The following is a 24973-nucleotide window of genomic DNA, read 5'->3' as shown; positions in this document are numbered from 1 at the left end:
GATGACAAACTGGTCTCCTTCATAGTATGCCAACAAATTCTTAAATAGGTTCATAGTAATGTACTGTCCTTTTTGCAATTATACAAGTTGTATAACTCTTTAAGTCATCAAATTGAATTTCAGATTGTATTTCATGAAACTTTTGGTGTTGTGCAGAAAACTTCCAATTTTCCTCTCTCTTTCCCCTGCTACTCCTCCCCCAAGAGGAAACAAAACAAAGAAGTAGAGAAAATGGGCAATGTATTTTTCCATACAGAAAAAAAAACTTGAAAGTCTTTTTTTAAAAAATGACAATATATAACAATACTTTATACATGCATGTCAAATAATACAAAACTCATTCTACTGTAAACTTTAAAGAATGTTTAATAAGTCTTTTAAAAAATAATGTATAGCTTTTTCTTCTTTTTCTTCTTCTTCCTATGAGGTGCATGAAAATATACCATTCCTTTTTGTTGCAGCAAGACTATCCAAGAAATCAAGGAAAGCTACAAGGGACAGGAACAGATTAACACTGGGAGGAGAAACAAGATTAAGAATGGAGCCATGAGCTGAAATAGCTGTTTAGTTCTAAATGTTTTGCAAAACAGAGGGCAACATTTACAAAAGTGTAGAATATAGGTGCCAAGGAGCTCAAATCTCTCTCATTACCAACAGATCTTAGAGGCCTTCCCACACATTAGGTTTACACCTGAGATGTCTTGAGTACACATCTATGACAAACTTGTTTAGAAATGTGTGTTGCATTTGGGCTGCTTCAAAAATCTGGGCCAAATTGGATGTGACCTTGTGTTGCATGCATATCTTGGTTTATTTTTAATAGCAGCCTAGAGAGTCAATGAGTTGGAATGGAAGAAATCACAGGAGGCACTCGGCTTAAATGTTTCTACTCAAGTGTTTTTTCTGCTCAACTGTGACTCTGCAAGCTGCTTTCCTTCCTACAAGAAAGAATACACAATTTTCACTGTAGGCAAGGAATTTTGAGACAAAATTACCAGGGAGGAAGGAAAATGCCAGTAGCTGCTTTCCTATTCCCATGTTTCTCCATTATTACTATTATCATTTTTAGGGCAATGTCTAGGATCCTTTTGGTGCACTCTGCTGCAGTTGCACTTTTTCCCAGGTCACACAACAGTGGTGAGAGAAGGCAGACAAAATCTACAGCTCTGAGCAACCTGTTTCTCCAAGGCTTCCTTCATTCAGGACTACTGTGCCAGTGACCTTTTCCCACCTGCTACCACTAGCTCTACTGGCATATTATGCTGGTGTACAGCACCAACAGGACACTAGTGATTGACTGTGGTGGTGGGTGGTAATAGTAATAGCAGCTGTAGTGGTAGTAATCATTGTTTGAGACTGATGCATATGACAGCATGTCACATCTAGTATAGATGTTTTGTTCAGTGTACACTTGCTGGCAAACTCAGATGTGCTTCACTTAATATGCAATATGGCATTTAAGCTCCTAAGACAAATTCCACTGTCTTTAGTGGAACTTATCTTTAATTAGCATGCATAAAACAAACCTGAAGGTTATTTGTTTTGGGTTTTTTTTGGAAATCATGGTTCTTAACACAAACCCAGTTCTGCTGTCGCCACATTCCCTTTTGTACATTATTCACAGCTTGTGAACTGACGTATGCAGCAGTACAATCTTTTCCACATGGATGCCCATTTTATTATGTGTGAAGAGCCTCAAACCCACAGATTGCAACCTGAGAACCTCCAAAAACCTCATTGCACAACCCTCTCAAAAGTATTTATACTTCTGTTGATAAGGTGCATAGTCTTTCGTGGCATTTGTGACAAATTCACTTTTGTTGCAATTCTGTACAATTATTATGGCAGCAATAAAATGGAAAGAAAAACCAGTGTTAAAGGAAGTTCTCATAGATCAGAATTCTGTGAACTGTGCTGAATAATCCCACCTAACCCCACCCCCAGATAACAAAACTGGGCAGCTATGAATAGTTATGTTACATTATATTGTATACAGCACACATTGTATTCATTATACTTATAGTAGACACAAGACAACACGGTCCCAATGAATGGCAGACGGAAATGTAAACCCACATTCTAATTTGCATTGGTTGAATAGGATTACAATAAGCCCTTGGGCCATGTACCAAAAACTAAGCACCAAGGACCCAAACCCACATATTTAGAGGCAGGCTCAGCTCCTGAACCCTAAATGGCTTTGGTCATTTTATACATTGTTTTAAAGCCCTGTGCTTTAACAGAGAAAAACATAGGCATCGGCTTTTCCCATGCTGCTTTGAACACCTTTAGCTAACAAGCTAGTAGAATGGGACAGGATAAATAAGTTGGTTCTTATTCAGAGGCTACATTATTTCCTTCATCTAAAAAAATACTGAAGCAAGCTTGTGTGACTGATGAACTGAACATAGTATGAAAATCACAAGATTATGTTCCAAGTTGTTTATGCTACTTCTCTGTAGCTTTTGTGATTGGTGTTGGATTGATGGTTGATGCTAGATTTACTCTCTTTCTAACTGCACTGATGCATGTCAAATGTCAGTTTCTCTTCCTTTGATTTTTAAAGTGAAGCACACTGAATGGCCTGACCTACCTGCTAAGGTCTTTGTCCACCAGCTTTTAGAAAGTCCATTAATTTTTTCAATAATATACCCTGAATGTCAAAGGCCAGAGCAACTGGTTCCCTCTTGTCAATATCCATTCGGCACAGCCTAGAGCTGAGAATGAAGGGGCATCAAAATCCCTTATAGCCAATATAATGCTGTTTGCATGCTAAAAATATATCGCTACTTTTAAAGGTCAGCACTTCTCTAGGGATATGGCATTGTTTGCATTGGTGTGGGCAGAAGGTAAGATGGAATGTACTGGTACATTTCTGGGTGGTTTGTGACAGGACAAATACCTCCTAGCTGTTGGAATAACAACAACCATGACAATCTTAATTCATGTGCAATTCAGTTGCTGAAATGGAGACAGCTTGGCATAATCAGGAGGATTGGGCTCTTTTGTGAAAGGAGGATTGGTTCTGTTGAATCCCGGCATTGAAAATAGCCTTCTAGACTTGGAACATATCCAGTGGAATTGGGTTCTTTAAGTCTGAGGGTGTATATTTTGTCCCAGGCTCTGGCTGCTGAGGTTTAGGATTTTTAAAATGCCATAAATCCATTGAGCCCTGAAGTCAGTTTGATTCTGGTGAGTGGTGGTGGAGAAATGGCACTTCCTACATTTCTGTGAGGGATAGCAGGGAGCATTGGAAAGAAATGCAAGGGTGCTCATTCAAATTTCCAAACAGGCTACTGGTATAGCAGCACCCATTCATTGGAGGAGCATAATTTAGAATAGAAAGGGAGTATTACAATGCAAGCTGTTTGACGGTGCTCATTTCCTCCACTTTGGAGGCAAAACAGTAAAATGATTAACACAGCTGTCTCATAGGACCCTCCCATAACATTCCCTTCTACAACACAACTTCTTATTCTTATCTGCTGAGTCACCAGGACCGATGTGTTAATTTTTAATGGGGGAGGGGGTGTCTCCACAAATAGATTTCATCTGTCTTTAATCTTTTTAGAACCAATGTTTTATTAATGTACTCATCACTTCATTATTCTGCTCTTCAGAGATGGGAAACCACAAACTGTCAACAGAAATGCTTGTGAGTACAATAGTGGTAATGAACCATGACAACTAACAGCAATGGAACTCCCAAGTTGCAATGGTTCATGTATAAGGAAAAGGCAGGCAAACAGAGAGCAACAATCACAGAAAAAGGTGGGAAAGAGCATATAAACAGTTGCTTTAAACATAAATTGAAAGCTTGCATGGGTAGTAGGGATGGTGGCTAGTGAGGGATATTGGGATGCATGACAGAGGATTAGAACACATTTGGTTCCTAGTTTTTTCTTTGCAGTTTGGGCTTTCCCCCATGACTAAGGGCTTGTCTGCACTAGTCAAACCCTGGACTCACCTCAAATGAAAAAGCTGGTGGTCTTTATGATGCACAGCTACTTCAGGTGAGTATCTTGGGGTTTGGGGGTTTACACTGTCCTTTTTCTGCTTTGGGAAAATTCAGTGTGGACATTCTAGAACCGTGGTTACGAACCTTTGGTCTTTCAGATGTTTTGGACTGCAGCTCCTAGAAATCACAACCAGCTTAACAGCTGTTAGGAATTGTAGGGTCTGAAGTCCAAAGCACTTGGAGAACCAAAGGTTGGGAACCACTGTTTTAGAGTGTGCTGGAAATTCCAGCAGCTTCAGGGCAGTTTGCCAGCTATTTTAGGAGTGATTTGGCCTAATGCATTGTTCAAATGGGACACCAGTGTCATTATCTTTTTCTTGCTCTCATCAGTGCAGAGAAAGGGGATGGATTGTGGTCATGTTGCTGTTTTTTCTAGCTGGTCATGGAGCTAAATGTGAGCTCCTAATCATTGTCAGTGTTTCTAATGACATCCAAATGAGGTACCTGCATGACCAGTAAGAATGAGAGAGGCAACTCACCCCTTTTGCCTGGCCATGTGGGTGCCTCTGCCAGAGTCAGAATAGAGTATCTGTAAGGCCAAGGAGGAGGAAGAAAGATGATCTTCCTCCTTCATGCTGGTCATGTGGTTGACCGATTCTGATGTCAAGTGCGGCACTCATGATGGTCAGGAGCTCACATAGAACTCGATGGCCATCTAGCAGCTGTGGCAGTGATGCAGGCAAATTAAGATACATTTTGCTCCATCAGATTAGGCACAAACGTGCCAAATCCGAGGTTACTATAGGGTTAAAATGCCTGGTGTTTATGAGCCCTAAGAATGCTTTTTGATCTGCCTATGGCTTTTTACTCACTTTTCAAAAGAACTTGATAATTTTTTGGCTTTGTACTTAAGCTCTTAGACTAAGAGCATCTATTTGGATAGGGCTCAGGCTCAAACTTATAGTTCATAATGCAGTAACTGTTTTCCCAGCTGTAATGTCAACAGTACATTTTGGAATGTAGAGCAATGTAAGAAGATTATAGACTTCCTTGGCAGTGTCAAGATGGTTCAGATTTTCACAAATATTCCTTTCAAAATTCTAAATTATATATTTGGCTGTTTTTGTTTGTATAGATATTAGATAGCAGAGACTGGGTTGCCTGCTGGTGATACAAGTCTTTAGCCAGGTGTGTCTATGATACAGATTTTAGCATTTAATTATCCCAGTGAATCATGGCTAATGTTATTGAGGTTTAAGGCATGGCAGGGATTCTGGAGGCTTTTCAGCTCAATCAGCAAGCTACAATTCCTTCACTTTTGGAATAAACTCATGGCAATTAACTTGCTAGATTAGATTTTACACATATGTTGTGCTCTTTCACTAGAAGTAGTAATTGATATAACTGCTGTAGGGAGAGGTATCAAATAATTAAATTGTCTTGTCCCACTTTGCATACCTCTGACATACACCTCATTAGCATTGAAGTTTCTTAGTATCTCTTACCAGCATGTACGTGATCCAGGCAGAAAGTTGCCTGTGCCATCTAGTAGTAGAGAAATAATCCTATCTGATATGAGAAACCTTGAATTGATCATATGGTCTTCTCACCTGATTGCTGGTTTCTGGAAGCTCCTTAGAAAATTTAGATGCTCCTTGAATCATTTAAGATTTTGTACTCAAAGAGTTAATTGGAGATAAAAAAAATAAGATGGAATTCCATTTCAACCTAGCTGATAAAAGTCTGCACTGGCTAGCTGAAATTAAATTACATAATCTTTGGGCATCAAGATAGAGCTTCATGTTGATACCCAATCACTAGGTACAGAGTAGTACCAAGGGTCTACCTATATGGGTAAAATTGAAAGACTAGCTTAAAGTCCTCAATTGCTCAAGGTGGAGGAAATCAGGCAGGGAAAAAAATTCATTTGATCTGAACACCAGTAGTTACAAGCTGACCTCCAAAGTTTTCTTCAATGTTATGTATGGCAAAAGCATCACAGACTCACAGAATATACTCTTATAGCTGAATTACAACATATTTACAGCAATCTCCTTCTCTCATAATTTACTTTCCTGTTCTTTGTCTAGCCACATTTGAAATCTATGTGATAATACATTCTTAAATGTTTTTGGCTACATTGACCACTTTGTAATGGGAAGAAAGGTCATGTCTAAGTGACCCAACTTGAAAGCATGAGTTTTGTTTGGTTCAGTTTGTATTACTTCAGAGAAGAGACAGAGGAAAACGACTGCTCGTGTAAAATTTAAATAGTGGGAAAATTATGTTAAGACCTAGCAAAGTGAAGGAAGGGTCTCAATTCCAGTAAAGCAGGGCCATCACTAATAAAGAAAATACACTCACTAAATAAAATATTCAAAAGATTATAAATGAAGTAGATTATTGTCAAAATTACAAAACCTAAAGAATAAGTCAACAACTATATTCATTATTTATTGAGAGCGTTTTCTTCATTACTTCCTTACTCATCCTAGAATCAAACAAACAGAAGCTGCATTTTTTAAAAAAACCAACCAAATAACTTAAACCTGTCTACATGAAGAATTTTCTCCTATGCATGGTGAGCCCAAACTATTTGGAGGTGAAAGTATAGATGAATGCTTCATGAAATTGTATACTGGAGAAAAGTAGCTTCAGTCTCTTTATGGGATTTTACACTTGAAAATGCATGAAAAAGTTGAAAAAGACATTTAAAACAAAACCTGAACAACAGTGATAGAAGGTTAGCTACTGCTGCTGCTTTCTTGAAGAAGAGATATATTGGAAATAGTGACTCATTTTACAGTGCACAATATCCCTCCCCCATTTTATTTTATATCCTGCTCTTCTCTGTGTGTTATGTCCTCCTGAATGCATGGTCCCTGCACACAGTGATCGGGGGGGAAACCCCTTCCCCGTTTCTACAGGAAGCTGCTGTACTACTTTACTCCCTTTAGAATGCTCCACATGTATATACTAACATACATTAACAGGTCCAGGATAGGTCTGCTTTCATCTGCTCTGAAGTTGGGAGAGGTTGATACCACTTCTTTAAGCACAAAAAAGGTTCCCAAACAACGCTCCATGGTGTAATCTTGAGAATTCACAAATATTCTTGTTAAGTTGACATTTCAACAGCCTATAACAACAAACTGCAGTAAAAGGGTATATCTTCAACACCCATCTTGATAAACAACTTGACTCTATGTTTCTTGGAATTGCTGGGATCACCACACTGGAAAACATCTATTCATCAGCAGCCTACAGGATTATATATTAAAATCAGCCTCTTCACCCACACCATGGTCTGTGCAAAAGGAGCAATTTCTTCCTTCCTTGGTAGCTTTCTCTTTTCTTAGAGATAATATTGTCTTTTGTCTAAGCAAGTCTGAGTTCCTTGACATTTCCATTTGGATGGTGGTGACAAACGAGGGTGATTCACAAAATTTCCAAAGAGGATTATACAGTTTATTTTACATAGGAAAAAAAATTATGTTGAGCATGAAGAAGAGTCTTCTTTCATCCTGTAGAGAGGATGAGCCACGGCAGATGGACTCTGGATGTGATTTTTTTTTTATGCACAGTAGGTATCTGCCTTGACAACCTGACAGTACATGGTCATTGCAAATGTCAATCCAAGAATCTGTAGATGCAAAAAGCATAATCAAGAAAAAAACATACAAGGCAAACTTTATCACCTGTTTTAGATACTATCACACAAATGTAAGTAATATAGCTACAACAGAAAACAAAATGTAGTAACATGAAAAGTTTCCTAAACTTGTGGATGTGTGCCAAATTCAAACAAATTAGAATGCTACAATTTCCACAATGTGTTTTTTTCTATTTCTCAAATCAAAATTTCAATAGAAATGGAAAGGCTATAATGAAGAACTGCCTTGTGATCAGCAAAAACGAGATATGAATCAGTCTAGGATTACAACTCAACTCCAATTGTATTGGAAATTGTCAGGCAATATATAAACCTTCTTGAGATAAATGAATAAAGCCCTGTCCTCCATGTTGTTATTGTCCCTTTAGGCCAGTGGTTCCCAACCTGTGATCCATGGACCACCAGTGGTTCTCAAGAACGAAAATATGGTCCTCAGCCTCACCATTACTACACTGTTGCCTTGAAACCATTGCGCAACGAGAGGGACTGGTGTCGCAAAACACTCTTATAGTGGCAAGACAACGGGGATGTCAGAAGGGGAGAGGCTGACTACCCACAAAAGACTGCTACTATCACATAAACTCTAGATTATTAAATATGGTTTTCTGTGGGCAAGCAGATGGTGACTACTGGATGGCATATGTTCTGTATCAGAAACTAGAGCTGATGTGGTCTATCCAGTGCAATTTTCTGAATCAGCACCCCAAATAACCCAATCAAATCTAAAGTTGACCAAAAACCGATTCATAACTCTTTTGGTACTAATGTTAGAGAGTGGTCTCTGGTCAAAGTGGCCCCTGGTTAAGAGGTCCCTAGTCAAAGTGGTTTAGACAGACAGCTGGTCAATTAAAATGTTCTAATTGTTGTCTTCCAACTAATTGGATTTTTCTTGAAAGTAAAGTCACCAAATCATTTTACAGATGCATCCATTTTTATGGATTTTGGATGTTATCAGCTCCTATCAACTGTTGTTATGACAAATGTCAGAGCTCAGCAAACAACACAGGCCATGGGGAGATCACAGCTATAGTCAAGGTGGAGTTTATCAGGCTCACTAAAACAGATGAGAATACAGTTGAACCCTTAATTCTTATTTTACACCCACAGTTTCAGCAGTCATATGTAAGTAATATAGCTACAACAGAAAACACAATGTAATAACATGCAAAGGTGAGGCAAAAGCCAGTAACAGGCCATAAATCTTCCTCTGGCTTTAAATATTACTTCAACTTTCACTGAACACAACCACTTAATGATAAAACCACTGATGTAATCACTACTTGGTGATTTTCTTCATCTCACACTACTATGTCATGGGAATCTTAAGTCTGTTGTTAGTTCCAACTACAGTAGACTTATTGAATCAATGAGAGATATTTATGTGTTTCCTCACATTTTAATAACTGATTCAGTAGATCTACTTTAACTGTGACTAACCAATAGGATATAGGCCATAGGGTCCTAAATGCATTAAGAAGTTAAAATTAGCTGTTTATTCCTTTAAAATGAAGACACAAGTAGCTGGAAGGAGTTTATGAACATATATAAACAGGGGAAGAGGATTCAGTACTGATTGTATTATAAGTTTCAATGTAAAACTTGCCAGGACAATGTAGTTCTAACATTTTGAACATAAGCCACTGTAAAATTTATTTCTAAGACTAAAAAGAAATGTTTCATATGATTACACTCTGATATTATTACTCTAAATGTATCTGAGAGAGAAACAAAAACTCAGTTGCATTTAATGCTCCACTGCCCTTGTAAGATAATAACAGACTTGTAGATAATAACAGACCAGAAGGTATTCAGATAATAAGATAAAATTCTACCTGAACCAAAGCTGTACACAATCCAAAAATTCCCACTGCTAACAGATTTTCTTGCAGCCATATTTTCACGGTTTCATAGCAAGGCTTCAAAAGAGAAAGATAGAGGGAAAAGATTTATTTACTCAGGAACATGTTGATATATTAAAAGTCAAGAGGCACAAGTAGACACTGAGATGCCAGATCAAACTGAGCAAACTGAGGTGTCCATTTCAAACTTTCACTGAAGATACAAAATATGCCTGGGGGGTAGCTGGCAGTAAAGTTTGCTCTTAAAGGCTCAGAAAGACACTACATTTGAAGGTGAAGTGAACAGATACTGTATGCAAGATGCAATAGTAAAAAATAAATAAATGAAAAGCACTCTCTTTTGCTACTACCCTACTTTAGCCAATATGAATTAAGTACCTGGATGAGTCAATTGGATAGTGACTTGTAAATCTTCATGTACAGCTGCAAAATAAGAATGTGCAAAGCCACTTGTGCTAGCAAAACCAATGTCATTGCCAGAGCAGCTTGCACTGCTTTTTGAGCATCCATGCAGAGCAAGATAACATTACAGTCTGGGATGATATGCTGGGCATGATGATGATATATCAAATCAATCATCTCCAAGTAGGATTGGATGACCCAGCACATTAAGAATATAGTTTGTTAGTTGTCATTTTTTATAAGAGAAGACTTTATTTTACTTTGAAAAGGAGCTCCTGCAACCTACATTGGACAAGATCAAGGTCACCCAGTGAATTTCCTAGCAGCACATGGCTTTTGGTTTGGTCTTTCCAAACCCAGCACCCTGCCCACAAGCAAGACTGGGCAAGCACCTGGTCCTGTGAAACTATTTTTTTTTAAGAAAGGATAAAGTGAGTTTTATTCTATAATTCAGCTTAACGCCCAAACAGAAATTTGATTGGTGCTGACCAGTGCTTGTTCTCTGAAGGTCCTTCCCAGCTGTGAGTATACAGAGTCCACAGTGATGATTTCTCTGCATGGAAAGGGCAAGCAATCATCACCTCCATTCTCAGCTCTTCTTCCTCCCTGCAGTTCACATGACTCTAGCAATCTGTTCTAAATTAAAAAGTAGATGAGTTCCACATATAATGGGTAGGCAGTTGTTTATTCCTTTAAAATCCAATTGCATTTTGGCCTATAGAAGAGGCCTTCTTCAGGGGCATTCAACAGATATCTTGGAGTTGTAGAAAGCTTTTCCTTAATGGCTCATCCTTTTGGAGTATGTTATTTACAATTCAGAGATTTCTACTGAATGGCTCTGAAGAACACTACAATGTATTTGGCTTTTAAAAAGAATAAACAGTTGGCCATCAATTGTCATGTGAAGCTTGTTCCCTTTTTGTTTCCTACATGGCAAGGAAATATCAAATTCAAAGTGTGATTATTTCTTCACTTGAATGAAAAGCAGGTGCTTGTGGGCAATAGCTATGTGTAAAAGTAGAATCCGGGAAAGATTCCTTCCTCAGATATAACATTCAAGACAAAGATCTATTCTGAAGAACACTCAGCTCAGTAGCAATTTAGTGTTATATAAAAAATAACTTCTCCGGTTTCCATTTTTTAAAAAAACTTTTCAAAAAACTAAAACTGTTAAAAGGTCCATTGTTGTGATAACTGCCGAAGGAAATGGTGAAAAAGTCATGATAGACAGGAGCAGAAATCTTACATTAACCCTATGCCCTGATCCTCACTCATGTTTGTGTGCTCTTTCTGTGTTTTCTCTGCCCCTTTCTACCCTTTAAAAGTGAACAGCTTATTCCCCATCTTGTTAGTGAAAAGGCTTTCCCTCTGGGTTATTTGTCAAACTATTGTCCACATTTATGATGAATGTGTCAAAATATTGTTAAGATAGATGCCAGCTCATGTCCTAGGATGAAACAACTAGCACCTGGCAAGACGACAACTTTTCTTTTTCCTTTGTCCTGTGAAACCTCTCCAATTATAGAGCATCTTGTTTCAATGTAAGCTGTAAGTTCAACTACTCACAGCTTTCCACCAGGTCCCTGGAGAATGAAGACCACAATTCTCACTGAATTCCAAGCAGCATGAATCCGGGACACGTGTGGTATTGTACACTTCAAACCAGTCGGTATAGTTTGACACTCCACAGCATCTGAACTGGAAAGGGCACAACAAGCTAGGTTGAAAATATGAGCACACAAGTTCATAAAACAAAAAGGAATTCATCTGCAAAGATGCTACTCCTCTACAGTTCACGGATATGAGAAAGAACTGCAAATAAGAATGAAGAAATTCATTTGCATTGAACAATATGTCTCCTGTATCTATAGGAGATAATTTCCTGAACTTACCATGCAACAGCAAACTATAAGTAATAACTCTATTGAAATGAATGGTTTCCACTGGAACTTACCAGTAGGGAACCTGGAAAATGATATGTTCAAGCAGAAGCATACTATAGAATTACCTGGAGGACTTTGATAATTCCTAGAGAGGACATATTTTGTGGACAGATGAAACCATCTATGGGTATGGCTCCCATGGTTACAAAGATCATATTATAGTTGCAAATTGCTCCAAGTCCCCAAAGTGGGTTTGGAGAATCAAGAGTGCAGATCCACCTGAAAAGACAGCCATGGCCCAGCTGAACCAACACTACACCAGCAGAAGCTTTGCCGAATCCACATCTATCCAAACCTCAGGATGTTGGGAATTAGCAAATCCCTAAGAACACCTAGAAGATGTGCCTTAAGAAGAGGCCGGTGACTAAGGTGATGATTCTTTGAGTTAGGATTATATTATACAAAAAGGAAATCAGTTAAGACAGGCCACATCACTCTCCTCTTTTCAAAGGGACTTGAAGACCTGATGGTTTCATCAGGCCTTTGAAAATGATTAGTCTCAGTCCCTAGTCCCCCAGTCATCAGTTAGGGCCCGGTCTTGCACCTTACCCATTCCCCCATTCCTCTTCCATCTTGGGGTACTAGCCCTGGTCCAGACCTTTCTTTATAATTGTTGGTAGGCCCTGGAAATGAGTGGCCCCAGGTCCTACCTTGGCCATTAATTAGTACCACTCTTTGGACTTTATCAGTTTCCGGGCCTATATTGCTACCACACAAGCCCTGGCCCAGCCTTTTCAAATTGTCGAAGCCCATTGAAAAATTGACCATTGGTAACTTATTTTGCACAATAGAATAATGTTGGAAGTGGTTTGTTTTAATGTATAGGATTGTGTTAATAGTTTTATGTCTATGTTTTTAAATGGCTACTCTTTATATTTTTGTGTGCTTGCTTATGTGGAAACTGGCCTGAGTCCCTTAGGGCAGATAGAGCGGTATATAAATAAAGTTTTATATTATTATTATTATTATTATTATTATTATTATTATTATTATTATTATTATGCCATGAGAGGTCCAGCCACCAGGGAACAAGGGGGGCAGGGGTATAAACAAAAGCATATACCATAGTTGTTGAGCTCTGCAAACTTTCTAACGAAAGTAAACAACTAAAATTATGTCCATGGAAAAAAACAAGGAAAATAATTTTCTTTTTGCCATTTCTTGCACTTGTGATTTTCAAAATACAAAATTAAACCCATGACTCAGCAAATTGTTTCCTGTCAAACACTCAGTTGTCAGCACTGCAGAGTGCAATGATAGTATTTTGCAAATATGCTATTACCACAGGAAAAATGAGCAGCAAATGAAATGGTTGCTGCACTGAAACATGTTTTATTATATTTTTTAAAAGATGTGTGGCTTTTGAGTCGCATAGGCTCTGCCTTGAAATTGTCTTTGACATTTTGTAATATAGATATTCATGATCTTGGAGCTGAGACTGCAGCCAAAAAACTTTTTCTGAGTATCACAGTAGTAAACTTTGATTTGTATCTCTTCCATTGTACCTACTCAGCATGTGGATGAAAATTTTAGTGCTTTGCAAAGCTGAGTGATTTATTGTCCCAGTTAAACAGTCAGAATATTTGCTTGAGGTGTTAAAGTACTTCCCTCTTTTACATACCACTACAAAGCTGCCACATAGCTCCAAATACTGGAGCTTGGGCAAGCAAATTCATTCATTACTTTCATGATATGCGGGCCGTGCTTCCAAACAATCCTCATTTAATTAACAGCATCCACTGTGCTTGCTTGGATGAGTTAATTCTCAGTTCTGCTACCACAACTCCCATGCTGGCCAGAAATCTTTAAATAATTAGTTATTAGTGGACTTAGTCATAGTCCAAGAGGCCCAATATTTGCTACTTTTAAGATTGAGAAAATGAGAAATAAATTAGGTTATATTTTATAATCCCAAAACACCTTTTCTAATATGGGGAAATTCAGTAAACCTAATTATGCCCTCCACTCTCTCTTGACATAGCTTCAGCCAAAAAAAGATGTATTGCTCATATGTCTGGAGCCAGTTTCCAGGGCTGCTTTTGGCTCCATGGATAGCTGGGAAGGGGATCAAGTGTCTGACAGGGCCTTCAATATGTATTTATGAAGACAACCTCACTCCACAAAAGGCAGAGGAAGCTGAAGTTTAGACACATTGCCAAGTTTCATCATTTATTGGCTTGGGATGTGAACAGATATCTCATAATGCTTGCCTCAAATGTGAAACAAATGTTATCTACCCATCCTATCCCCTGTTCTTCTGCAGCTCAGGATTTCAATCCAAAACAGATAAAAACTCAAGCTCCATACACCAACAAGTTTCCAAACCTTTCAGCAACTCATTTATTTCCTGCTGTAAATCACTCCTCCTCCTTCTTTCCTGGTACCTGGCACAGCTATGGCAGTAAGTCAAGCAACAAGAACAGTCTGGTTCTTTACGGCTTTGGGGGGATATCATGATGGGAAGGAGAAGCAAAAGAGGCTTATATATAGGAAAGAATGAGAGACCTTAGAACAGTGATTCCAAAACTCTAATCTTTCAGGTGTTTGGGACTTCAACTCCGAGAAACCTCAGCTGCTTTGGCCTCCTTCTTTGGAGGCTTTTAAACACAGGATAGATGGACATCTGTCAGGGGTACTTTGGGAGGTTTGGGCTGGATGTCTCTTCCCTTATGATTCTATGGTTCTATAATTGTCAGGATATCTGGGATTTGAAGTCCAAAACACATGGAACACTAAAGTTTGGAAAATACTTTCCTAGAATCTAGGGCATGGTAGACAATTGCCTGGAGCCAGAGGGCATATTTTTGCTTCCAGGCTACATCCCTGAACAGCAAACTTAAATACACAGGTTTTCCTCTGTATTCCCTCTCAAATTGATGATAAGAAGTGATATTATTATTATTATTATTATTATTATTATTATTATTATTATTATTTCCCACTTTATCTCCCCCAAAGGGGACCCGCAAAACATAACTAATTAATATAAAAGCATCATCATAACCATTTAAAATATATAAATATACAAACATTAAAACAGGATTAAATATAGGCAGTATTTTTAAAAATCCAAGTTAAAAACAATTAAAACAAATCCAAAATTAAAAGTCACACTCCCCCTGAAGACATAGGTCCGTAGTTTGGGGGGGGGGGTGTCACCCTGGACTCAGCGTTGAACCTGGAGGCCCAGGGTATTGGTGGTGGCCAAGAGGGCCTTTGCACAATTAAACTTGTGCACCAACTGCTCCTGTTCCTTGTGAAGCCAGATCTGGCCATGGTGGTACATGCCCTGAGTTAGATCCCATCTGGATTACTGTAACGCACTCTACATGGGGCTGTCTCTGAAGACAACCTAGCTGAAGTTTCTGAGCACTCTTGCTCAGTCCAGGGTGACCCCCCCCCCACCAAACTACGGACCTGTGTCTTCAGGGGGAGTGTGACTCCATCCAGCATAGGCTGGATCCCTATTCCCTGATCTGCCTTACAACTGACCAGGAATACCTCTGTCTTGTCTGGATTAAGTTTTAATTTGCTTGCCCTCATCCAAATTGAGGGCAATATTTAGGGGCGAGTGCTCTCATGTATTTTTGCATAGTGGGGTGCTTTCTGTCCAGTTTGGAGAGGGAAAGTATTTTTTAAAAAACACAGGGAACTGGTGGAGAAGTTTAAGGGCCACTACACTGAGGTCCAAGGGTTGCATGTAGTCTACTTTCTGTAATTTGTTCACTCCATTCTAAGATGTATTGAAAAATAGAGGGACTAGACTCTGTGACAGGTGCAAGGGAATTTAATTTCCCTTAGAAAAGGTTGAGGCATTTCCAGTTATACTGAAAATATACTGAGGCAATATAAGATACATGAGTGGGCACCACTACTTGTCACATCACACTTTTATTTTATTTTGAAAACTATTCAAAGACTGAGGACCTCTGCATTATACAGTCATAGTGTCATGATCCCACTTTAGCTGCCATGACAACACCTTGTTGAATTTGGGATTCTCAGTTTTGGAAAGGTCTTTTGGATTCTCAGCCACATTGCTCTAGTGCCTTTCCAAAAGACAAATACCAGGATTTCAACCTATGTTGCCATGATAGTTAAAGTGAACCATAGTGTTATAGCTATGTAATGTGAAAAGTCCCAAAGCATAGCACTTCATCAGAAAACAAAAGTATATCAATTCAATCTAATGTAAGAATGGGAGGAAAGGTGTGGTAGATTACCTATTGTTGCTGATCAACACTACAGTTGCTCAAATTGGGATTGATCATATGTGGGTGCAGGTGAATGTCTGGGAACTTGTGGCAAGGCAGAAAAGAACAAAGATTACAAGTGTCAGCTTTTGATCCCTACATCATTCTTCTTCAGGCTTGTTTATAAATTCACACAGAAAGATAAAAATAGGGAAATATAAGCCAATTCACAAAAGTATCCAAGAGAACTGGTGGTGTATGTTCCTCTTTGTAATAAAATCTCTTTCAAAAGGCTAAAGGAAGTGCATTTTACCACTTCATATGTTTCCTGTAACCTGCAGCAAAACTTACTGTATTAACAAAAGAATGCTTGCTCAGAGGTGTAACAATTAGGCTTGGGTTATCAATGAAAAAAAAAGTTTTTAAACTCATTTCGGATCTAAAGTCAATTCCTATTTTCAATGGAAAAAAAGTTCAAAACTTTTCAAAACATCAGATACTTCCGAATTCTTTGTTAATGGTTTGACCATATTATTTCCTGTTTCACTGGGTGGTCTTTACTTTGAAAGTAGTTGTTTTACTCCAGAAAAGGGGGGGGGGGGTGGCAAAGAGAGGAAATTCATCCACTCTGGTTTAAAATGGTTTAAAACGGCATGCTGCTCGTGCTAATCGCAGGGAGAAGGAGATGGGGGGGAGGGGAGAGAGGAGGGGGAATTCTCTATTCCAGTTTGAAAATGCTTCTCAATAATAATAATAATAATAATAATAACAAACCCCCTTCTGCCTTGATGCAGGAAATGCACAATTAAAGCACCCCTGACAGATGGCCATCCATTCTTAATAATAATAATAATAATAATAATAATAATAATAATAGTTTTAACCTCCTGGCCCAGGAAGTTTAGGCAGGCAGGTCTCTGTGAGTGCTGCACCCTCTGTGTCCTCCTTGCCCAGTGCAGGCCAGAGTGAGGAAAGAGGCCAAAGGCTGCCTTCGGGAGCAGCAAGCCCCAGCTGTGCCCAGAAAGGACAGAAGAAGCATGAGGAAGGAGGCGGGAAGCAGCAGAGGGTACACTCGCCAACTGCTTCACTCAGCCAGAGGCTTCCCAACGCTGGGAGAGAGGTACCCCTTGTTGGCAAGCTGCAGGGGAAAGGTGACTGACAGGAGGAGAGAGAGAGGAAATTCATCTTAAGCTTAATTCAGATTAAGCTGAGGCCAGGGACCGGAAGTGGGGTAAATGCCGACTCACTTACTGATTCGTAAGAGAAATGGCAGAAAAAGCTTCAGAAGGGCAAAGGGACTTCAGGTTTGCTTAAAAACTTCAAAAGCTTCAAAAAGCCAATCTTTCTGAAGATTCCGAGGATTCTGACGGTACCTACCCATGCCTAGTAACAATATTTCAAAATTGGCTCATAATTGTTTGGGGAAAAACAATCTTATAAATTAGTGTCTTACTATGATCACCTTAAATTGTAATATTCTATTTTCTTCATGACCCATACTGAGCATGTTACTGATTTCTGTACCAACTTCCTTTAAATTGGATTAATATGCATGCTCTGCCATATTCCCTTTCTTTTTTTTCCGAAGCTTCGTAAAATTAATGCCACCTCCTATTAGTCTGAAGCAATATGTCACAGCAGTTCAGGACTGGAAATGCTCATCCATGCAAATGCGCAAGGAGAAATTTGGCAGACAATTTATCTACTCAAGCTGGAAAGCGAACAAGCCATTGGGATTATGACAAACCTCTCCTATTGTGCTGAGGACAAAAAGAATATTTAAACACAAGGATTTCAGTGATTAATTGTAGTAAATCTGGACCAATTACAAACATCAAGGGAGGGCAAGAGAGGTTCAGGCAGACGCACAACTGCTGTGCCTTCTGCAAGGAATGCCTGTTGCTCTTCTAATTTTATTGTCAGCTTTAGTGTCTCAGGGTCAACAAGAGGAAGGAAGTTCTTGGAAGTTGCTAATTACAAATAAGTTAGATTAGCAATAGGTGAAGTAGGTAAGTTACAATTGTTGCAAAAAGGAATAATGTCATCATTTTGTACCCTAAGAAGTGTTTTTAGTTCCTTTGATAATATGTGTGGATACGTGTGAATGGTCCAGGGGCCTTGCACACCATAATTTCCATCTCCAGGGTTGCCATTGGCTGCTCCCTGATTTTTATTTTAATACAAGTGACCAGAAAGATAACACAATGTTTTCAGGTCAAATCCCATTTTATAGCTGCAGGCATGTATGGTCTTAATACCTACATGCCTGCAGCTTGATTTGTAGCACAAGGCATGATTTGTAGCACAAGGCAATTTGTAGCACAAGACAATGGTTTAAAGAAGTCATTCTCAACCTTTCTAATGCCGTGACCACTCAATATAGTTCCTCATGTTGTGGTGAATCCCAACCATAAAATTATTTTCATTGCTACTTCATAACTGTAATTTTCCTATTGTTATGAATCATAATGTAACTCTCTGATATGCAGGATGTATTTTCATTCACTGGATCAAATTTGGCACCAATATATGATAAGCCCAAATTTGAATACTGGTGGGGCTGGGGCGAGGGTTGACTTTGCCATTTGGGAGTTGCTGAGATTTATAGTTCACCTACAATCAAAGAGCATTCCAAACTCCACCAACAATAGAATTGAAAGGATACTGGCACACAGAACTCCTGTGACCAACAGAAAATACTGAAAGGGTTTGGTGGGCACTGACCTTGAGTTTTGGAGTTGTAGTTCACCTACATCCAGAGAGTACTATGGACTCAAAACAATAATGCATCTGGACCAACCTTGGCACAAATACTCATTATGCCCAAATGTGAACCCTGTTGTAGTTTGGGAAAAATAGACCTTGACATTTGGGAGTTGTAGTTGCTGGAATTTATTTCTGAACTCCACAAATGATAGAATTGGACCAAACTTCCCACACAGAACCTCCACGACCAACAGAAAATACTGTGTTTTCTGATGATCTTTGGCGACCCCTCTGACACCCCCTCCCGACCCCCCCCCCCCCAGGGGTCTTGATCCCCAGGTTGAGAAACACTGGCTTAAAGGATCTTGATGTCTGTCCCTTAAAAAATGTAATCCCTAATCCTGCTGCTAGGGCAGGCAAATCAAATCAATTAGATTTGCTTGCCTGCTGACTCATCATTCAACAACTGATTCCATCCCAACTGCTATCCAATCTTGGAGTTGGGACTAACCAATAGGATTATTTTGCTGGGTGCTGGACTTGGAAATAATTACTTCGACCTGCACCTATAATTTCAAAGAATTTCTCAAACTCCGAGAATAACAAGGATGTGTTCATGCACAGGGGAGACTGTGGGAGTGGTTGGGAGAGAGCTCAGTTTCTGATTACTAGGTTCAGTATTGCTTTGAAGATTATATATGTGCATTTTGTTTTTTTAAAAAAAGCTGAAATCAGTAAAAACAGACTTACTGAGCTATATGCAAACAAAACAAGAATCCATTATTTTGAGCTTCATATCCAGAGACACTGTTATTGCAGGATAAACAGTATCACGATGTTAATGAGAATGCCTCCAGAACACTGTTCAGTAAAAGCCATGTCAACAGCAGAATAAACTATCCCCCTCTGAATTGTTCTTTTAAAAGAAGTCAGGGATAGTAACTATTTAAACTCTGTTTCTCTTAAGAGAATGGGTGATTTCCCTTTTCCACATGATTGCAAAATCTGTACCAGGGAGACCATGTGGAACAGATATGGCTAAGAAGGAACAGATAGAATCTAAACATGTAGATCAATCTCATTGTTTTGATGGGTCTGCCATAGTTTCTATACTAACATGATTTGTCTGGACAAGGACATGTGGACTAAGGAAACTGTAAAAAAGCAAAAAATGACACCCCATCTGTTTTCTGATGTAGGTGTCTGGCAGTATGTGTAATCAATCAATATACAGATAAGGAACAATGTTCTCTTTCATTACTTGAGGTATCTTTCAATGTGCCAGAGGCAAAGAGGAGAGTGACTTTTAATTGTTGGAGAGACCAAATAACTGGTTTCATATAGCAAACCATTGGTCTCCCCCAAATTATAATGGAAATAGCCCTGGACGTTTGTAATCACCCTCTGGATGGAGCACTTTGCTTATCTTTGCTTAAATTATTTTGTAAACTAAAAATTGTTACCAAAAATAGGTCAGTTTAGCCCTGAGCTACTCAAAGTGATGATCCATGGACCAGTGCCAGCCTACATGTCACCAGCCCTCCCTGGAAGGTTTCCAAGAAAGAAAGAAATAATTGGAGTCAGTGGGCTCAAATATGATGCCAGTCCCAGTCCCACTGGGAGGAGAGGAAAAACAGAGCAAAGCAACAACTGATGGCCTTTCACATCAGATAGCTTGAGAGGCATGGATTTAGCCTGCCTGCAGTTTACACAATGAAGAGCAGATTTCATGCCAGTGAGTTTGATGCAAAAACTTCAGGTGAATACCTTCTAAGCCCTTTCCAGTGCAGCTAAGGGAAAGGACTGTTTAGACATAACAGTCAGTCCATAGGTAAAGTCAGGGCCGTAGCCAGAAAATCTTTTGGGGGAGGGTTGAAAATTTTGGGGAGGGTTGAAAATTTCGGGGGGGGGGGAGGTTGAAAATTGTGGGGGGGGGGCTTGAAACCTGCCTCCTAGCTCACGCTGAAGCAATGAGCACAGCAGGGGGCAGAGCAGCCTTCAATAGCCTGCAGCTCCGCCCCTGTCAACCACCTCCACCAAGTCTGGCCTCCTTAATGAGAACATTCAACCCCCGCACCCCACTTGGTTGCTTCGCTACATCGGCTATTGCTGCAAGTAATAACAGTGTGAATAAATTGTCAATATTTGCTTGAGATAGTGCTTGTAGTTCTGGAGGGACTCTTAATTTTTTGCGTCTCATAGACTTAGCATGGGGATTTGGTTATCTAGTTAAAATTCATGAGTAAACCAGGTTTTTTTTTTAACCTGAAAAATTTCGGGGGGGGGGGGGGGAGGTTGAGCCAGGTTTTAGTCCAGATGCTAAATCTTGTTATGAGGAATAGGGTTCAAACACCTTTAATGTTTGGACTAAACGTTTGGAGTGGGTACACATGGGAAGCATTCCCCACTATATTGCAAGTAGCACTTGGCAGCCCCAAAAACTTACTTTTCTAGAAATCCAGATGAAATCCTTTGCATTATGTTGCAAATGTTAAGCCAGACAGATGTATGTGCACTGATGGATAAAAGATGGAAAAAAAACAATGAAAGGGTAAGCTTACATCTGTTTGTATGATGCTCCATGCATTAGTGAGGCCAATGTTTCCTTCAGTTTCATACAAATGAAGCCCTTTCTTCAGGTCCCGCTGAGCATACTTATCAATCTGGAAACAAAGCACATACAGTTGCATATAAGTATGCTAGACTTGAAATCGCCAAAATGATATTTTCAGCTGAATTTTCCCTAGGGAGCCATGATTATGATTGCACTGAAAGCAGGGTGTGCATAACTACAGCAAAGAAAACCAAAGTGTGTGAGCAAGATGTTTTTCCCCTGCTCTTGGAACTACTGCCCAGTGTAAGACATATGTAATGAGAAAGTAACTTGAGCAAAATATTGAAAATATTTCCAGAGGACTAGTGCTATAAAAACAACAGTCTTCTCAGGTTTCAAGATCACATAAGGCTCTTTGTTGCCTCCATTTAACCGGTTCTTCCACACATTCACTCACAACAGTCATAGGTCGATTCTTCCTCTGTATCCATTATTATTATTATTATTATTATTATTATTATTATTATTACCCGCCTCTCCTCATTGCTCAAGGCGGGTTGCAACCTTGCTTAAAACACATAAAACACACAATCATTTAAAAACATTCTGTAGAATACACATATTGTTTATAAGTTGGATGTTTGTGCAGGACCACCAGGTATAAATTCAATACATGAAGAATCAAAGAATCAAATAACTCCCGGGATAAGGAGGCAAGTCTGCCATTTAAGAATCCAGTTAATTGATTGCAAAGACCATCTCATTTGGAAAATGAACTGTGGCATTTGAAATAAAAGGAGGGGGTTGCAAAACAACCATGAAATTGAAGGCATCTGATTAAGTTGTGCTACCCTGGAAATGAACACAGTTTTGAGATAGTTCTCAATGCTTGAGAAAACTGGGCTTTGTTTTAAGGAGCTGCTGATTTCCATGTAGAGTAAAGTGGAAGAAGCATATGTAGACTCAAAACCACAAAAATGTCTAAGCGGCAAACATAAGGAAATGCAAAATGCCAAGGATGCTTTTCTGCAGTCTATTCTGCAAACCATTTGACACAGCCACACAGCATAATTATCCCTCTAACTAGAATTCAGATGTTACCCTACTTAATGTAATTTCTGTGCCGTTTCAGATCAATAATTTTAATATCACCAAATCAACATTTATAGAATCCCAAAGAGTCTAGAAAAATACCTTTGTTAGCTGAGGTGTACCATGACACATTTTCTCATTTTACCATAACAGATTGCTTAACCATGCATTTCTGCTGAACCCTGTACTATGTAAGAAAACCACTAATGTGCAACCTGTACAAATTAAACCCAGTACAGCAGTTATCTGGAAGCCCTTTGAACAGCAAGAGCCCCAAAATGCCATAAGGAGTGCCTGTAAATACTTAGGGACAGATTCAATGCATATCAACAACCCGTGAAGAAACTCAGCTGGTCCTACTCCCACTATATTCATAACAGAAACTAGGGAAAGATTAATGTGTTGCACCAATTATTTCTTTCAAATATAAGAAACAGGAAACATTCTAGTCACTGAGATGGTGTCTAATATCTAAGGATAATCAACATGTTGTTATTTGTGCTATCTTTCTTATATGTTGCCTATTTCCCAAGATTGGGTCTGAAGGTAATTCACATATCCTCATCCAACAAAACATGCTTTTTCTAGGAATTTTCTAATTTCTTCTGTCATTTTCCTGGGTGGTACCATGGAGTCATGTTGCAAGATCTAGGCCCTCCAGGGTGACTCTGTGGTAAATTCTGGGAGAAGTTAACATCAATATTTTTTAGATATTATCCAGCTTCCTGTTTCCAGAGTAAGTTCAGGAATATATCCCAAGTGGAAAAGGTGAGTGTGTCATACTGTATAATGGAAAAAATATACAAAAAGTAAGCATTAAAACTGACGAAACTATTAACCACATTGAAAAAATTTAAAATATACACTTGGGTGTGCGTATAGAAATAACACAGTGCCCTCGTACAGCCTTTTCCTAAACGTGACACTAGGGTGCATTTTTAATTTCCAGGATACCTCAGTATTGGCAATTAAAGTGGTGTTAACTGCATTAATTCTAGAGCAGTGGTTGTCAACCTGAGGTCCCCAGGTTGACAACCACTGTTCTAGAGTGTAGAAATACCATGAATTACATGACATCTCTTCCACACAAAAATGTGAGAGCTACAATTGGTCTCAGAACACCAATAGGAGTATTGATATATCAGGATTTTGTTTGTTGTCCTTTAGCATCTCAGGACTTTTCGAAGCAAGCCCCTCACTCCTCCATTAGACCCCTATACCTACATTTATTTCCTTAATAGCATTGTGGCTATTGTCCAGCCTAGGTCTCAACCCCCTGGGATGAGTTTTTTAAACTTCTTTCTTGTCTTTTTGCTGAGTTCACCAAGAGCATTCCCATGGAATCTCACCTGTGGACAGTAATTTAAATTTCAGGCCCTGCTGCTCTCTACAGCGTCACTTTCCCTTCACCTGTTCTCCAATTACTGAGATCCCAAGCTGCAATTATTTTATACTGAAGGCAGCTGCCTAGGCAGTGTCTCAATATTGGTAAGTAAATATTTCTGACCTTTCTGATGATTGCTTCCCTCCTCCCGCTAACAAGGGAGAAGAAGCTGTAAAGAAATGACAAAATATCCAATTGTTTCCTACTGGGTGAAACTTCTAATTTCATGCCTTGATAATCATTCTCTACAGATAGTGCAGAGCTGGAAATTGAATGTAAATAGAGAGCACCTAATCTATAAGGTCATTTGCAGAAGTCTTGCTTCCTTCTGGGGAAAAGATGTGATTGATTGTACTACTAGACAAGTACAGCTTAATATTGGGGTGGGACATTACTCAGTATATGGGCTTGCCATGAAGGTGAAAGATCCAGAGCCTCATTTTCAGAAAGAGGCTGTGCCAAGCCCAGGACATGAAAATATTCCAAATGAATAACTGTCAAGAGAGAAACCAATATTTGACCAGTTGTTGAAGACTTTTGGAGGTGTCCAATTGCCTACTGAACCTAGGCTGAGTCATATAACATAGGTTCTGCATCTCTTCTCTCACTCCCCACTCAGTCCTTTACTCTTCAAGACCATTTAACAACTCACCATTTTGGGGACACCTCCCCTACCCTGAAAATCTTAGTGAATATGTCATTGATCTGTGTCTGGCTGTAGGGATATAGCCAAATGTTTATCCCATGAATAAACATTTGGAGAGAGCAGCATTGCAATTAAAAGGTGTGTTTTGGAGATAATTTTGAGGACACACTACATGCCTGTTAAGAAACCAGAACATAACTTACTATGTCAAAAGAACTAACAAAAAAACCTGGGATGAACATGTCATTAGAGATAAAATTCCAATTAGTCACCACAAAGGATACACAAGGCAAAAGGAAATCAACAGGGAAAGTCATCATTTTCATTGTTAAACCCTAATGACCACTGTCCCATTTTAAATGAAGCAAAAGGGAAATACTGAGTATATAATCCTTAGCAGAAATTATCACTCGGCAAAGGAAAAACTGTTGGTTTATATAGAGATGAAAGACTTGGCCATATGCCCATGGAGCCATTCAGTAGAGCAATCTCAAGAGAATAACCTTTGTGTCAATTATTTGTATAATTCATTTAGCTAATTTAAAAGCAAATGACGGAAATAT

General features: G+C 39.1%; 1 protein-coding gene across 6 annotated transcripts in view; it reads right to left on the bottom strand.

Moving 5' to 3' along the window:
- Positions 1–348: 348 nt before the first annotated feature.
- TSPAN4 (tetraspanin 4) overlaps positions 349–24973 on the bottom strand; it is a 753539-nt gene continuing 728914 nt past the window's right edge. For all 6 annotated transcript variants that reach the window (XM_060769140.2, XM_067462592.1, XM_060769125.2 and 3 more), the window contains 4 exons: positions 21296–21397; positions 11459–11590; positions 9464–9547; positions 349–7601 (listed from right to left, as the gene is read on the bottom strand). In XM_060769140.2, coding sequence (XP_060625123.2) covers positions 7533–7601; positions 9464–9547; positions 11459–11590; positions 21296–21397 — 387 coding nt within the window. In that variant the 3' untranslated portion in view covers positions 349–7532. The remainder of the gene's footprint in view (positions 7602–9463; positions 9548–11458; positions 11591–21295; positions 21398–24973) is intronic.

Source organism: Anolis sagrei, chromosome 1 (assembly GCF_037176765.1).
Source record: "Anolis sagrei isolate rAnoSag1 chromosome 1, rAnoSag1.mat, whole genome shotgun sequence".
Classification (NCBI taxonomy): domain Eukaryota; kingdom Metazoa; phylum Chordata; class Lepidosauria; order Squamata; family Dactyloidae; genus Anolis; species Anolis sagrei.
This window is presented reverse-complemented; position numbering and strand designations above follow the sequence as displayed.